This window comes from Pleurodeles waltl, chromosome 2_2 (assembly GCF_031143425.1).
Source record: "Pleurodeles waltl isolate 20211129_DDA chromosome 2_2, aPleWal1.hap1.20221129, whole genome shotgun sequence".
NCBI classification, from domain to species: domain Eukaryota; kingdom Metazoa; phylum Chordata; class Amphibia; order Caudata; family Salamandridae; genus Pleurodeles; species Pleurodeles waltl.
The window spans coordinates 837,888,324-837,905,915 of NC_090439.1; the positions used below are offsets into that span (position 1 = coordinate 837,888,324).

The 17,592-nt window shown below is 40.8% G+C and overlaps 1 protein-coding gene across 3 annotated transcripts in view; it reads right to left on the bottom strand.

The window, feature by feature from the left end:
* RUNX1T1 (RUNX1 partner transcriptional co-repressor 1) overlaps window positions 1–17,592 on the bottom strand; it is a 149,988-nt gene that overhangs the window by 47,795 nt on the left and 84,601 nt on the right. For all 3 annotated transcript variants that reach the window (XM_069220464.1, XM_069220463.1, XM_069220462.1), the window contains exons 2-3: window positions 3,497–3,634; window positions 1,061–1,302 (exon numbers count right to left, since the gene is read on the bottom strand). In XM_069220464.1, the coding sequence (XP_069076565.1) occupies window positions 1,061–1,302; window positions 3,497–3,634 (380 nt within the window). The remainder of the gene's footprint in view (window positions 1–1,060; window positions 1,303–3,496; window positions 3,635–17,592) is intronic.

A 17,592-nucleotide genomic window follows, 5' to 3' on the forward strand; every position in this document is an offset into this window, starting at 1 on the left:
GGGTATGTATGTACATATTTTAGTTATTCTAAATGTGCTTCGCTGACAATGACAGCATGTCTGGGTAATGAGCTTGTACAATAATTATTTTGGGAAATGTAAGTTCAGGTCAAGTATAATTTACAATGACTGTATTCATTTAGTCATATTACTCAATGTGACAATGACATTTTATATTGTACATGAGTTTTTAAATTTCAAATCGAGTGTTTCCGTCTTGTAATTGGTGACCTTTAAATGTATATCCCAAACTTTCAACAAGCATCCCTCTTGCATTTTGTAAAGTAGTATTGCTCCTACTAGGTGATATCAGAAGCTACAGATGGAATGGTAAAGCTAAAAAGGGTGAGACAGCAGTTAACTAAATGTAATGGAAGTAGTGAAACATGACAAAAAACACATGCAATGTAATCATGCTGCTGCTGTCCATATTGCTTCTGTATCGATAAGATATGGTGATTAATTTGATATTATAAAACCTATACAACGAACAAAAGAGTAGAGTTTCAATGTAGTGCTAACTGAGGTAAGAATGGTCTAAGGCAAGAAAATATGTTTGTGCCGGTGTGAAAGTCCCATGAGTCATATGTTTGCATAGTTCTGCAATGGTTGTCAACCTTGAAACCAGGTCCCAATGGTCTGTGCTGCAACAAACTTCCTCCAGTCATACAAGGGTCTCATGGGACTACGCACATCTCTCTTGTGTCAGAGGAAGATAGTCTGCACAAGCATGCAGCTTTGCAAAGACAACTTAATATTTTGCTTCCCGTTTTACAGCCAAAATGGTCCACGGCAAAGAGTGGGGGGTAGTAACCAAGCTAATGACAAACTAAAAGGGGACCTGCATTTTTGCTATTGAGTAAAATGAAGCCTTCAAAGAACCCTTTTGGAATTTACAAATCATGATTCTTTGCAAAAATGAACTTTCTGAACATGAAAACTAGCACACAATCATTCAACATGGTGTTGGATCATGAATCAATTAATGAGTCCTTAAGTGGTTAAAATAAAACTGGAGTGTGAAAAAATTGATGGTAGATGGCTACTGTAAATGTCTTACCACCAGTCCTAGCACCAGAGTGCGCACTCTTTCCCCAATCTCCGGTGAAATGTCATTGCCAAATTGCTGCAAGGTGGTGAGAAATCTCTTCAGTTTGCTGAGCTGCCTCGCACCACATGCTGGTGGCAATTGTTGATTGGCCAGGGAAGAAGAGGAAGATGAGGATGGCCCATTGCTAAAGCCATTGGGTGGAGAAGGGGCTCCGTTCAGTGCAGTTGGCGAGTGGCTTGTGCCATTTGTTACTGTTGAACATACAATAAAACAGAAACAATTCTGTTTAGGGTGAAAAACTCTAATTGGATCCACACTTTGTTCTCATGATTGAGGCCCATTCTAAGCAACATGAAAGATTTTCCGATGTGATATTAACATCAAAAACAATACAAAGAATCCCAGTTTATGGTTCCCACTTAATAATTCCTATGTCTGTACAAAAAGTAACAAGCAATGAAGAGGACCCCCTACAGTCGAATGCCTCCCCCCCATGCACCTATGTCAATACTTGAATTAATTTAAATAACAAAGCTACTGTGTTTCGGCATTTATTCTTTTGAAAATAGTTTTAAAAACACTGTTATGTATGCACCTTTGGAAATGACGAGAAAACATTTTTTTTAATGGTAAGTCCTGATGCACCCAGTTTTGTTCATGTGGGTGTATAAGGACGTTCTTTTGTAACCTGTGATAAGCACGACACTTTTTCGTTACATGCAAAAAAGTATTTCCTACACACACTCTATCTCTGACCAGAAACCACTGAAAACACTTCTTTCCAACACATCCTATCTCCGACCACAAACCACAAAAGACACACTTGAAACCTTGATGTCAGTTGAATGAAAGTCGCTGCTCCTCATACCCAGCAAGGACTAGTGTTTCGCACACGGAGCGCGAGCATTTAAGCATAATGTGCTGATGGAACAAAACCATCGCAAAGAAGAATAGGTGAACCCTGCATAAGTCGCTACTTCATGGAACGATGCTTCAAAGCACCCCAAAGATGAAACCTCTCATAGCACAGTGACTCAGGGCTGCAAAATGTAAAGATATCCCACAGTTCCACCACATCCTCAATAACAACTGTGTCCCTACAAATGGCACCAAAAATCAAACATCCATAGGTATTTATCAAGGAAACCAGACCGCGGACTCAGAACTGTCTTTCCAACAAAAGTTATCCTTGTGCTATTACATGGAGTGGGTGACAGTGCCTCTCCCTTTAGCACCAAAGAGGAGTTCTCATTCCCAGCAGCAAAGAAGACAAGTCTGCAGTAATGCCAGTGGATAAAGTTCAGTACGTCACCACTGAAGATTCCATTCAATCGATAACAAATACCAACCCCATTTAAACAGATACACACCCCTCACAGACACTAAATTAGTGTTTACTCCTCGCGGCTCCGCCGGCATCCCGCCGCAGCCCTAGCAACACCTATCAGGTAGCCTGAAAGCTTTCAAAGCACAGCAATGTTTCATCTTTCGAAAATAGTATGCCATTAGCATGAGGAGAGATAAAAACATCTCCCTGCTGTCAAGTGCAGCCAGCGTTAGTGACAAAAACCTGATGAAATTCACTGAGCAAGAAAAAGGAAACTGCCTTGGATGAGCTCGACGTTCAGACTGCACTCTTTATTTTTTCAGACAGGTTTGACAACTTAAAGAGCTTGAAACAGAGCATCACACTAAGCAAAACTAAAGGAACGGGCTAATCTACAAGTGGCAAAGTGCATGAATGATGCAGATGCCTTGGTCCGCATGTACTGCAGCTGGGTTGGCTGCACAAACTGAAAGCCACAGGCTCAGACTGTGGCCAGGTCATCAGTAACTTTGAGCCTCCAAGCTGACAAGAAGTAAGAATGCAGTTTACAAGTAAGATGAATACAATTAAACTATGGATAAAAAATTAAAAAAAACATTCGACTTGGTTGTGTTCATATGAGCATATCATGGCAGAGGAGACATGTTTTGTGGCACTCCATCAATTGCACACAGGCACGTCATATAATTAATTCTATATTTAAAGTCTTGGATTCATTTTTGAATTACTGCCACGATTTTTTATTAAAGTGCAAGTGGTCGCTGAGCAAGTGAGCAAGTGAGATAATGAAATTGGCTCTTATATTTCCACTGTTAAGCTGAGGTGAGGAATGACTAACTTGCTTTTATTCTTAAGAGTCAATATCTCATCAGGTCATGTTACTACACACTGGACTCCACAGTAGCTCTTTTCAGTTGAGTCGTACTGTATTAAAAAGCACACTCTAATGCAAGAACTGTATAGTCACCACTCTTCACATCAAAAGAAGCTGCTTCTACGCTTTCCCAAATATGGAGTTCAAGAACAAAATAAAATTATAGTTTGTGCTTCACGTGAAAAAAGCTACTATTAAAGTACATGATGCCTGAAAATTCAGGAGGTGAAAGAAGTTCAATTACATGTTGTGGGTGTGAAGGAACTGGTTCTTGGAGCTCCTTGCGTAGTCGGAGGAGGCGGCATGGTTGGCGGAGTCAGCCTGGATTGTGTCTTCACATCCGCAGGTGAGTCTGGCATCGTGGAGTGCTTCTCAGTGCGATCTGGAAGACAAAGACACAGGATTTAGTCATTCCTTTCAACACGTGCGTTTTGCGAGAAATAAAAGTCCCTCCCATCCCCTGCATGAAGCAACAGTGGAACTGAGCCACCATCCAAACTGTAGGAACGCATGGACCTATCCCGGCTTGTCTTCAGAATGACATCACACAGCTGCCTCTTAGGAAGCGCCACAGATGGCGCAGCCTCACAGATAACAGGGCCCTAATGACTTCGCCTTTTTACTTCCTCCATGTACAGATGCTACCCCAGTAGATGGATCGCAGGAATTATTAGCAGCTTACTTCAAGGCCTCAACATTACAAGAAAGGAAATAATTGCTGAAGAGGCAGGACGGTAATGAATACCCTCATGACAACACTGGAAATGTGAAAACCTGATGCTCTGCGTACAGGTGAGATAGTCCTCTGAGCCAGCTCGCCGCGTGACTGTCTTTTTCGCAACACCTGCTGCCCGTTCTCCATCTTTTGTTTACGTTACCATTAGACACAGTAGGTTAAATACTGCATGTCTCCTGGCCATATTTCCCACCCAGACACATAGGCACCTTGTTTACCTAGTGGTGGGGCATGCACAAAGGCTTATTTATTTCAACCTCCCCCAGCCAGCCCGTAATGCGCAGAGGTGACGCCTAATATTTCAAAGTAAAAAAAAAAAAGAAAAACTCTCCCTAAAATAGCACAGAAATGGTACTAAATTAAATGAAATTCAAATGAAGCGTGTAAGCATGCTCCCATATCTTTCCTTGCTACACTACAAAATGAGGCATCATGTTTTTAAAAAGGTCATGTTAAAGTCGCAGCCTCCAAAAAAGAATATTGTATAAAAACTCCATCATGTTTCCTTTTATAACTGTCAGAGGGAATTTCAGGACATATCCTTCCTTCTATCTCCATCAGCCCTTCTTCCACCTGGTCTGCAGAGCCTCACTCATCAGAAACATGGGCCAGCAGATCTCCATGCAGTACAAGTAGGGGCAGGGTTCAAGTGGAGAGAGCAGAGCGCATGCATTCTGACAGAAGTCCTGGATAGGGGTCAGTGCTGCCGCCAGCATCTCCAAGCAGCAGCATCAGGTTTGGCCTAGCGCGTACCGTATTATTATGGCAGGCCGCTACCATGTAGGCTACTACCATCTAAGAGTGGGCTACCTATGACTATTAGAGGAAATGGGGGCGGGATTGTGACTAGAAAGAAATATGTAAACAATTTATGGTATAAATAAGAGTGAAATGTTATCAAACATGCATTATATTCTCTGAGGAGTACAAGTGGCTGCATTGATGCTGTCACCAAAACAATTTTGCTTAAATTTTCTAGGCCCACAAGCTGCATTAGCCACCCATAAAACTGTTACAGCAGGTTCAACGAAAAACCACGAAGCCAGTTGGAAGGATTTTCGTTCGACTCTATAGCATCATCTGAAATCTTGCCCAAGCTTCTCATGGGCTCAACATTAAAAACCTTAAGACCACGTGGTTTGCTCGTACAGCGCTGATGCTTCGCTCTTGGGAAGAGCAATCGTTTAACCCCCCCAGAAAAGAGCCTCCTCACCAGGAAACACCACGCGACACAAATTATGGTGAATTGGAAAACCAGTTTCCTCTATAACAAACAGGGACAAACTTGGAACCGCTACACAAGAGCTCTGCGGAGTTACAAGTAAATAACATTTCAGAAAATTGAACACAGTTGGCGAATTGAGTGCAGCTTGAGCGGCCACCAGTGTAAAGGGGTACGAAACTCTCTTCTTGAATATTTATAATCTGCGACAGCCATCTCCAAATCAATGAAGACCAACTCCACAGTGGGGAACAAATGAAGGCCTAAAATATGGGGACCTGAGCAGACCGAAGTGCTGCTGAGGCTCATGAATGCCTTGGTGGTGCATCAACAATGTTTCTTTTTAGTAAGAGACTATTTGTGAGGACAACATAACTCATTTCCTTCACTTATTTCACCCACAAGGCACATAACTTGACTCGGTGCACGCTGGGAAAAAGTGTGCAGCGCACTGAAGTGTAAACAGTTTGTGCAACGTCCCCTCTGGACACTGAAACACAGGGCACGGATTTGGATAAGGTGCTGGCGGAGTAGATTTAGAAAGGGCGTGTACATCGATTTTTTTAAATAAAGAAATTATTAATATTGACCACCTTTTTATCTCCATGCTGCACCACACTCCCCCGTTTTAACGTTATCCTCGGCACACAGACTCCTTTCCGTGCACGAAGCTAATGGCCCATGGAAAAGTGGAGCAAAGTCTTGTTCTAATTGCGTAATTAGCAGTTAAATGCCTCGTGCGGTCCCCGGTACCAGGTCCTACTCTGCTCACCTCAACCAACCTCGCTTTCTTTGTCTCCAGGAATGTAATAGCTTTCAGAGTGTGCGGCAGCAGTAGGGAGAGCTTGCACCGAGAGCAGGCCTCCTACATGAAGGCAAATACTTCTGCCATGCCAAGAAGGAGGGGGAGCGGGAGCCTTGCCAGGGCGGGCTGTGAGATAACAGTGGGAACTGCCGCTCCATCTGGTTTCCATTCTGCTAACACTCAGACTGAACTGCACGAGAAGGCAGTCCAGATACCAATATTTGAAGTATGTGGGAGGAAAGGGAAAAAAATGACAGTGAGTGAGAGAGGAAGGGGTGGGGAAGAGAAGGTACAAGATTCGAGAGGGAATACGTGTTTGTGAGCAAGGAGAGGTAGAGAGTAGGGGTGTGCAAAATTTGCATACTGAAGGCTTGCGTAATTAAGCAAAAAAAATTCAAACTTGTGAAATCATATGGAATTATGGTAAATGCAAAACCAGCCTTTAGTATTACAGTGCAAAATGCACCCTCGTGCCTTTTATTGGAGCAAAGATGCATTTTGCTCTAAAAATTAATGTGAAAAACACAAGTGTGGGAAACAGGAGCCGCTCAACTTCTGATCCTTCGCATTGTTCCCATGAGTTTATGCTAAATTATTGTTACAAACAGCGTTAATTATGCAGCATGGTGTAATAACGTCATTTTGGGAATTTTATCATAGTAAGCGTAAGGCACAATTACGCAGGATTCCGTCCTTGTAAATGACATTTTGCCGAGAGAGTCACAGGAGGAAAGAGAGACAGTGGATAACGAGACGAGAGAAATTAGAAAGAGAGAGGAAGTGAGATGAATAAAGTATGTCTGTGTGTGTGAGAGAGACAGGAGATGGTGAATGAGAGACAAACAGAATGTGTGAGACGGGAATAAAGAGGAAGAAAGCTTGCATGTAAGAAAGGCAGACAGCAAAGGGTTAAAGGGCGTATGGGTCATAGAGTGAGAGGGAGAAAGCATGTGCATGTGTTAGGGAGAGATTGAGGCAGAATAATGCGAAGAAAGTGAGTGTCGCAAAGAACCAGTAGGAAGTGCGAGAGACTAAGCTAAAGAGAAAGGGAGAATTAAAGATGGGGGAGGAAAGAGCAAGGGAGAGAGAACAATCCAAGAGCGGAGAAAGGAAGGAGATGAATAATCAGCGAGGGGGAGAGAAAGATGAAGGAAGCAAAAGAGGGAGTGAGAATAAGAGAGGGAGAGAAAAGAGGGTGACAGAGACACATAGGAATAGAGAAGGCTGCAAAGAAGGGGAAAGCAGAAAAACAAGAAAGAGCAAGAACCAAAGTTAGAGTGAGAGAGACAGCGAGGGAATAAATGAAGTGGAGATATCCACATAAAAAGAGCAGGAGAAAGCTTAAGAGCAAGAAAATTATGAAGAAATTGAAAGTGGCAGGGAGTAGAGCAACCAAGAGAGGATACCAAAGCACAAAATCATGAGAGTGAGAGGGTGAGGAGGAAACTCAAGCGACTGAGAAAGAGAGCAGCAAAGGAGGATGAAGTCAATGGGAATGTATTAGTAACTAAGTATCAGTTAACAGATCTGATGCTTCTGTGGCATTTCACTCAATTTCACTGAATATTTTTATCTCTAAAGTAACGTTGAAAATGTGGTAGTGTCCAAGAAAGGAATGAAGAGGCATGCAATAAATGTATGGGGTGTTACGTTATTGGCACTTGGTAGAGCACAGTCGACCACTAGGTTGAACTTGTGGTACTAAGTAACAATGAAACACAAAATTAAACCACTAACATTCGGCCCAATTGTTGATATGCTAACCTGTTACAGGAGCGCAGTGATATCCATTACGGTTCAAATTTTAGTGAACGAGAAAAAGAGAATTGACAGAAGAAGTTCTATATCTTTTAACTCACTTCCTTCCACCGGCAAATGAGTTTATTCTAAAGCTTTCATTGCATTGCACTTCTAACGTGCTTCACCGTACTACCTACTCAAAAAGAATGAAAGGCAGAACTAAAAATTGATTCTACGCTCCCCACCCAGTTAACTGAAATCAAAGGATAGTCACAGGAGACACAGGAAACATCCGATTTCATTAGATTTCCATTCAGTAATCTTGCTGTCATCTCAGATCTGACATGGAGAGTCCACCTAACACTGATGAACTGGGGCCTGGGCTCAGAATTCCTCTGCCTCAAACCACACTAGGCCATCTGCAACTCATTCCATGCTGTTCATTGCAATCAATCCACAAAGGAGATCGATGAGACGGTAACGGTTCCCGCCTAATACACCCAAACAAAAAAAAAACTCCCCTGCAGTTGGAGATTTCAGATAAATTCAAAAAACATGTTTCTAGTGTGCAAAGAGGGGTTACATTTGTTTTGGATTACATTTAAAGAAACATTTGGAAACATATATTGTTGGATTTCATTAGAAAGATGTGATATAACCACAGAAGCATTTCCCAGTTTTAAATTAGCGAGCGCAGTAAAGCCAACTTGGAAAGGCCCTACAACCCAGAAGAATTCTTTTGTTCCAGAAAATGATGCTCTTTGTATCAGACATTCGTTTTGAGTGAATTTACTTTAAAGGCTTATTACTATACCTAGTTGATGTTTGTGAGTAGTGAATACATGTCTGATGTGGCATAAGCAATTGATTTATCCAAGTAAATAATTCGACTAGCTGATTTCTACCTAATCGCCCAATTACATTACTTATTCCTGCTGCTGCTTGTTGAAATGAACAAAACAGGATGGAAAAATACGCAGAGATCTCTTTATTTCAGAGGAATTATTGAGTTCATTTCCCACCAGGCAGTCTTTTATTCAGAATACATTTTCTACTTTGGCCAGAGTGTTACAAACTTAACTCATTAAGTTTGATGTATAAGACACAACCATCAAGGAATCAACGTTTTCCCCATTTCAAGAAACAATTTAATGCAAGCATTTAAATGCGCTGTGCCTGTAATTTCTCTCCTTCTGAAGAATATAATGAAATTGTTTGCTAGCGACAAGACGGCAACTTTCGCTAAAAATCCTTCTCAGTGGTTTAAAGCTTTGGCAATATAAGTCTTCCTACAACATTCATAGCTAGATCTTTGATATTATTCTGCAAATGCATGTCATATTTCATTTGGATGCTTAAGTAGCTAAACATTTTTGCGGTCCCTGTGTTAAAATGTGTTTCTCCTGGATGTAGAATTGATATTTGCTCACCTGTGGCATTAAAATGCAATCATGGATAAGCTCTTTGACATTGCCATTTGGAATAGTTTTGGTAAGGTTCCAATGCAGGATTGGGGCATCGATCTGAACCAATGGTCAATCCTTTCGAAAATATGTCAACAAGTCAACCCCTACAGTATCCTCTCAGATCGTATCTTGGCACCTGTCAATAATTCCCTGAGCTAGAGGATGTGACCTAACAGCCTGAGCCACCAACTTTTGAGCTCAGGGAACCAGGTCCGAGTCTCGCCATCAGCCTAGCATCCTGTGATTCTGGGCAAATCACTTAAACTCCCCATGCCTACAATTCAGCGCCTTGAAACCCTCATGGGTGATTTGTCAAGCTTTAAAAATCCTGGATTTATTTATTTATTTGGTTGTTCTGATAAATGTTGACAACGAATCTTTAGATTTGTAAAGGATATTGATGTATCTGCCTTTCAACACGAAGAGTCAATGTTCCAAGTCTATTAAACTAGAGCTCACCTTCAGACTATTACTTCATCAGCAATGACCACAAATGTAAGAAATAAATGCAAAACAAGTAGAGCATGTAAAACAAGACTCGAAAAAGTATGGCACTAGGGTTGTGATCTAAATCATAGCCAATAAAGATACGGTCCATATCTTTTAAGGAACGCATGCACAGAATGTGTGCCCTATGAACAAACCTTATGTTGATGGTCTAACCCTGCCGGTGCCTGCTTTTGATTGGAGCAACAGCATGAACTTTACTGTTCAAGACATCTCTTGGATTCCTCCCTGGTGGTTTTGAGGTATTTGTTATAACATTTCTCTTGAGCTGAACACAGTATTTCATCCTTGCTTTCAGCCATGGTCATCTAAATCCTAAGATCTCAAGTTTCCTGTGCCATGTCTAGGAATCCCTTCTCTCCCCCATTTTTTAACTTTGGCTTTTTCACGATATTGACTGGCTAGGCAGGGGTAGGGACATTTTTAATGGGTACTTTTTTATTAGGCATAAAGTGTGTGGGCTGACACATTATTGTTTGTGGTTTTGTCTTCAGATAACATATATCCGTGATCATATATCTTTAACAATAATCAACACAAATACATTTGTGCTATTTATAATAAACCCCAAATTACTCTTTTAACAAAATTATGAAAATGCCCTGACTAAAGAAAGCAAGCTCTAACGCAGGGGTCTTCAAACTGAGGGGCGGGCCCCCCTATGAGGGCCTCAAGTGATCCCAGTGGGTGGGGCACCAGGCTCTTATCTGTTATCACATATATATTTCTTTTTATTTTACTATTTAAAATCCGTATTCCAGTCTACAATCATCTGCATTTTACAGTTCACACTGAACCAAAAAAGCCCTTATGTTGTTAGAGAAACACTGCAGTCTGTATCACATAATGGATTGCATTTTAGGATCAAGCAGCTAACACAGTCAATGCCCAGCACTAAATAACTTCCATATAAGGGCTCAGATGACTTATTTTTCATGCAGCACAAGGGAGCAAGACAACTTGCTGTGCTGTGTGAAAGGGAGAGGGCAGGAATGCACCATATCTATCAAGATATGGTACATTCCCGTCCTCCGCGTGCACTGGTGCATAATCTGCAGCATAGCACCAACGTGGGCACCCTTGTCACTTGGTGGCCAGGTGGTGATTATAGGCAGGATTGTAGGAATGGACACCTTCCTGACAGAAAACAATCCTTAGAGGCATTTTCCTCTTTCTTTTTCTCTATTTAAGTGTGCTGCATAGTGCAGAACACTTAGAAAGAGGAAACAACAAGGAGAAATACATTTCTCTATTTTGCACCTCCCCTAGGAAGGCGTGCAATTCTGACAAATTCCTGGGTTTACCAGTTTTGGTAAAACTTCAGAATACATGGGTGGATGAGTGGGAACACTCACGCTCCATCCATGTAACGACTTCCCAGCACAGTGCACCCAAGGGAGTGACTTGTGCTGCCTTGCATTAAACCAGATTTACCAAGCAACACAGGTTCACCCAGGGTGCCTCTGTGTGGCATGGTAAATCTCATTAAGTTTTGCGTCGACCTTAATAAATCTGTGCCACAATGTGCTGTGCAGTTGAGAGGTGAGCTATGTCATCTGTTTGCTGCCATAGGCAAAACATATTTTTTAGTTCAGCCAGGTAAAGGTGATCAAAGGAGTATGGGGGCATGCCCTTCTCTGGCTCAAAAGCTTTGTGTGAGAGGTGAGATCTTAGACTAAGACAGTGCTCTAAACTTTAGCTCAATATCCTGAAGAAAAAGCGTGGATGTCCTTCAGAAAATACTCACATTTTAAGATACAGTAATACTGAGGCAACGTCTCTAGGTAGAAAAGCTAGAAATGTGCATTCTGTAAGCAAATCGATCTAAAGAATATTTCATTCATAGCCCTCAAAGTTGCTGACAGTTCATCTGACAAGAAGCAGCAGCATGCATTTTTACAAGTCTTTAATACCGGTATAGAGTATTTATGTATTTCAAGTGAGAGACACATTTAATAATAGTTCCAGATGGCTGAGGCCATCTCTTTCTGGGCCTAATCAATTTACCTAGCAGCCCAAACACAGGCAGCAAAGTTAGTATACAGGTCTAAGCTTCAGGATTTGCAGGCAAATCAATTTTAAGGTTGCATATGGAGATGGCTGTTTCCAATGGAGAGCGGAATGCCATTCTCACTTGGCTCTCACTCAGTTGACTCACCATCAACAAATCGACCGATTATTGAGAGCCGCCTCGAAGAAAATCTGGCCACAAATGGTAAAATTTAGGTCAGAGGATGATAGTGAAAACATTCAAAACTAAAACATTTTGAGGCTGATGGGAGAAAGGAGCTCGCCAACTGGAGCATCAGACACAGCACTGGAAGCCAGGTGACATCACAAGCGAAACAGTGTTCACCACCAAAATGAGTTAACTAATTTGCAAATTCTTCCAGATATGTATCTGCTGTTTGGATCGGGAGAATGTGCATTCCTGTGGTGAAGTTTACAGAACCACAATGTGTCGCTTTAAATTGCAGATTAAAGGCACAATCTGCCTACATCACTTTACGTTAGATGTCTGCTCTACCATTCTCTTTAGGCATTGAGGAACAGAGTCATGGTTTTAGAGGGTCCTGTACTCTCAGCTGCTAGATGCAGGAGATACGGCACTGGTTTTGCTGTGGCCTCCACTTTTGTCAGCCAAACCATGTCAGGTGTGCAAAGCTATAGTTTCTCCATCAGAGTACACATTTCTGCACCTTGGTAGTAGTGAAGTTTGTATTCGTCACCTATGTTTTCCCATCAGAGTAAAAATGACTTTCAAAGAATGTTTTGCCAAAACAAAATGTTGCCAGAAAATTCTCTAAAAGTAGGTTGTACTAGTTTCTCCTCAAGGAAAAATAATTTTAAACAATTTTTGCCTGGCTCTTTTTAAAACCTTGGCAGGTGTTATAAAGTACCAAAACTTTGCAAAGTTGTAAGCAGTCTTCATGGCGTTTAAATTAAGCACGTGACATTTAGAAACTTTGCCTAATTCTAAATTATATGTAGAGCAGGGAAGTGAACATTTGTGGCTTGAAATTATGTATGCAGCAGACTTCAATGATCTTGCAACCCACGGAAAATATCTGATTTAGATAGAGAGTAATCAATAACCGTATTTCGGGTGAAAAATCTGCAATAATGCATTCACATAAAAAAAACATTAACTCTATTGATGAATTAAGCCTTTGCCATATTCCACTACTTTACTTTCCGTTATTCCACAGCATATATGTGTATTTAATTTTTCCATTTCGAAATAAAAGTACGTTAAACACAAATACTTCCTGCAAATTGTGTTCTTTAAGTATGTACCAGGTTTTAATCATTAGGTGCCAACACAGTAAAATCTATAGTGGATATTTCATAAAGATTTGATCATAAAACTGTTAATATTCTCACGCAATACAAAGCGGTTTGTTTCTCCAGCTTGCAAAATATCTATAAAGAGATGCTGAGCACAAACATTTGATATGCCCTCCATAATATTCCAATGGATATTAGCTCTATTTGCCTTACTCTCCTTTTCAACAGCTTCTATAGGAAGGCGGACAAGTCAAATGTGGAAAAAGAGGCAAGGGAAGGAATGAGATAAGTAACTGGCACGAAACAGCGAAATAGAGAAATAAAGAGAGCTAAAGAGAGTGAGAAAAAGAGAGAGTGGAAGGACACACAGAGAAATAATTCAGTATAAAACTGGAAGAGGAGAGACAATTTCCACAAACTGTAAGTTATTCCATGTGGTGTGTCTATATTTGCATCTTTGCTGTTTTCTTCAGCAGCAATACAATACATTGGTAGGATTCAATCAGCATAATTTATTGTACAAGCACTATGTTATAAATTACTGGCAAATCATACACTGCTTAGTCAATTTTCACACCTACTTATATGTATATGTAAAAAAAAAAAAGAATAAGAAGCCTGTCTATAAAAACCGCTGATATTAATCTCCAGTACACAGTCAGAGAATTGATTACTAATTCAAGAAATTAAAACGTGAAGTACGGCCTTTAATCTGATTCACAACTGGTACCTCCAGATGATGGTAATTGGCAACTTAGCCCTGTGTAGCAGCTTATGCTTTCCTTCAGATAGAATTGCTAATGATCTATGAGTTCAAACCCCAAAACATTGTGGGTTGCATATGTAGCCTGTGCTTGTAAAGCATGCATTAGTGTGAAAATATTTAACTTTTAGGTACCATACACTCTTATGACTGTATTAATCCACAGAACTCTAACACAACCTGTGTTCAACTAAACCACATTTGTATGCTCTCGGGTTCTCCTCAGCCACCAGAAATACATTTCAGAAATCAAACTGTAAGAAATATGACATATGCAAACTTAAATTATGATAATGTGACAAGTTGCTGAGTCATGGTGCAAAGAATATTTATAAAGTACATTTACAAAGAGGCATATACTACATGACTAGTCACTGCCATATAGTATGCTTCTAGGCGACATTTACGTTTCAGCACAAAATCATCAAACCATAAGTTCTAACGTTAATGGTCACATATTTTACTATAAAATAAATTAACAAATAAAAGGATTGACAACAGCATTCAAAAGAGTAACAAGATGGCGCCTGCAACTCCCAGTTATAGCCCTGCCACCTCCGGTGCTCATACTTGGGTATCCAAACACCAGCTCCCATGGATATGGGAAGGGGGTCGAGGAAGCTCCCGGTATCCTTCTATTATTAATCTAAAGGGTTGAAAATGATAGGCCCTTTGCCCAGCAAAGGAACCGTTCCTCTGTTTGCGTGGAGACCACCTCCATGCAAATTAAACAACCGTACCTTTGAAGTGGGACACTCGTTATCTTTAAAAGAGATTGATTCCTTCTTAAATATGGAATGTGCTTACCAAACAAAGGGCAGGGAAAGCGGGAACCTCCTCTGCTTCCTGCAATGAGTATACTTACATTAATATGGCCCCAGGTCAATTAAAATAATCAAAATGTTTCTAAATTAAATTCAGATTGTCAGGTTGAGTCCTCGAGAAGATGTCAATGTTACAGGTCAGCAAAAAATGAATTAGAATCATAAATGTTGCAGTGTAATCGGCTAAATTGCAAAAATGTGGAACAATACAATTGTGCACTTCACAAGTGTTTGACCTTTGCTATCAAAGTTTAAATCTTATCAATGGAATCCTTATGTCTTTGCAGCTTATTTATTTCGCAAGGGGGTGTGCACTTCCAACTTGCACATTAAAGTAGTGCCGATTTTGAAGTGCCTAACTGGATTACCATATTTAATTAACTGTTGTTGCCAAGTAATAAATACCTACGTGTGTCTCATAGAGGAGCTAGTGGAGATCGTGTTACCTAGTATTTCTCTGGGATGGTGTATTCAGTTCCTCAATGAAAACTGATGAGGCATGTTCATGTGAAGGGACTGTACAATTTCCTCACTGGTACTGTGCTAATGCAGGCTTACTCCAAAAACATCCCGTAAATCCATTGTATGTGTCCCCAAGCGACTCCACATAATTATATGGTCACCTAAGATGTTTACTTCCATGGAATTTTGTGAACATGATTTTGTTTTGTCCAAAGTTTAAAAACTTGACTTCGTACACTTTGCACTGTACACACATTTCCATTCACCAGAATGAACAAACCGAGACTGCTCTCTCCATGCCTCGTTGTTGCAGCATTTGTTTGACTCAGTGGAGTACATAAGGATGGACGTGACATAGGCAAAAATGGGCTGAACAAGCATTCTATATCATGAATTATTCTCTTTTTTTCTGGGATGCCAGAAACTGGTGGATATTCTCCAGGTGAAATAGGAGGTTGTTCAGAATGTGGCGACCTGAAAAGTGGTGACATTTAACTGCAAATTAAAACTTTATATGATTAGCAAGATTACTATAGATTGTTCAATCAAGGCATGTGTGATTATTCCAGAATATGTTGAATGTGAGAACACCTGAGAGGTCAGCAGTGGGGGACCTGCTGGACCACTCAACATTTCGTGCTCTACAAAGGGTTGCCAAACTTTGAGTCTTCTGGGCAGGGGGCGCGCACCAAGGCATAGCGTGCCCCCCAGGAGAGGTGCGGCCAGATCGGACTGGTTTCAGCCGGCGGCCCAACTGTGGCCACTGCACAAATTTTCAAAAATCGCGCTCACCCCAAGGGGCGAGCCGATTGGCTGAAGGGGGTGTGGTGGGGGCTCCTAGGCAACCGGCAGGGGCAGCCAGAACTTGTTTAAAAGGGGGGCTCAAGTCCTTCGAGGGTCAGGTTGTTTTCTTCACCCTGGGCTGCCCCTGACGATCGACACACAGCTCCAGAGGACTGGAGGAATTCTGTAGGTATGATGATGTTTTTCATGTCGTGTTTATGTGGTTGTGAATAAATACGGCCTGAGAATTGTTATATTCTCTATCGCAGGAAGGTTTCAGTCTGCTTTGTTTACTGTGAACTTTAAGTACGCTCCTCCAAGGAGCGGATCATAGAGGGAAACCAGTGTGAACTATTTGGCTATTTGGTTGTAGGTATCGATGCGGTCCCCCACCTGTTTATATTGGATGAATATTCTTTATTAGATTCATATGGACAGGCTTGCCATTATCAAGGTAACGAATATCAAAACCATAATGCCAACAACCAGGGCTCTGTAGGCCGTAGAAATAAAGATTTGGTTCTAGAACAAATAATTTGAGGTTGGATATTATATTGAATTGAGTTGCAAAAGTTGAGCCAGAATCAAATGTCATCCATCTCAAATGTTTTTCACAAAGGAAGCAGGCTTTAAAATGGAATTGGAAGCTCAGAATAACACACACCATGATACTATTATCCTGCACACCTATATCCTTTAAAGTCATCTGCACAGAATAACAGAAGTTTACTTTATAATTTACAATATAGCTCTTAAACTGGATGCCATCAGCATATATATGCAAAAGATTGCAAACAAGCAAACATGAAAGCAACCTAGCCGTCAGTCCCACTCTGAATCCAAAGCAAAACTTCACTTAAAAACATTGTTGCACCAAGCTCTTTACTTTGCACCACTCACCCGACCTAAATACAGCTCACTTTGGATATTTGAGTATGCCATTTTCTCCTGGCTTTTATATCTAGCCATAATTTGCTTGCCACAAATGTGTGCTACAGTTGACAACTGCGAGCAAAATCAGGCACAAAAACTCAACATTATTTCTCAATATTTAACACAGATGTAGAACTGGGAGAAAAAAACACCAAATATTGTGTGCCGGTGGCATTTATAGTGGGGTTGTTGTAATGGAATTTGGCGTAAAATTTTAATGGTGATGGGGAAGTGGCGGCTAAGCCCATAAATGCATGTGCTTTGTAAAATTAGCTTAGCCTTTATTCGTTTAAAGTTTGGTACCTTGTAAAATTCACCCTGCACTAGTCATTATGTGATATAAGTAAGAAATTAGAACATTAAGCAACATATGATATATTTGAAAAAATGCCGAAATGGGTAAATTGAAAATACCTGATTTTCCTCTTAGAGTGTAGGCTAGTATTAAATGTTCTGTCTCATTGCTGACTTCTTAATTGAGATTAGTACAGCATACAGATTGCCATCCCGTCACACATCCCGCACTGCACAGATATGCCATGTAATATTTTATCAATGTTAATACACACCTACTGAAAAACTACAAAAGAATTACAAACACAGCACTGACTCTACAGCTCGTAAATCCAAGCAAACTCAGATATGAGGGAATCCTTGAAATCTAGGTGAAAAGATAGCCCTTGACACATTGCATGCTGTAAAAATCCATCTAACATAACATAAGGGAAATCATATCTGCCTCGCTCCAGAACAATAGCTCCTTAGTTGTGTTAAACTAACAAATTTTTAGCAAATTGAATGGTTAGCTCCC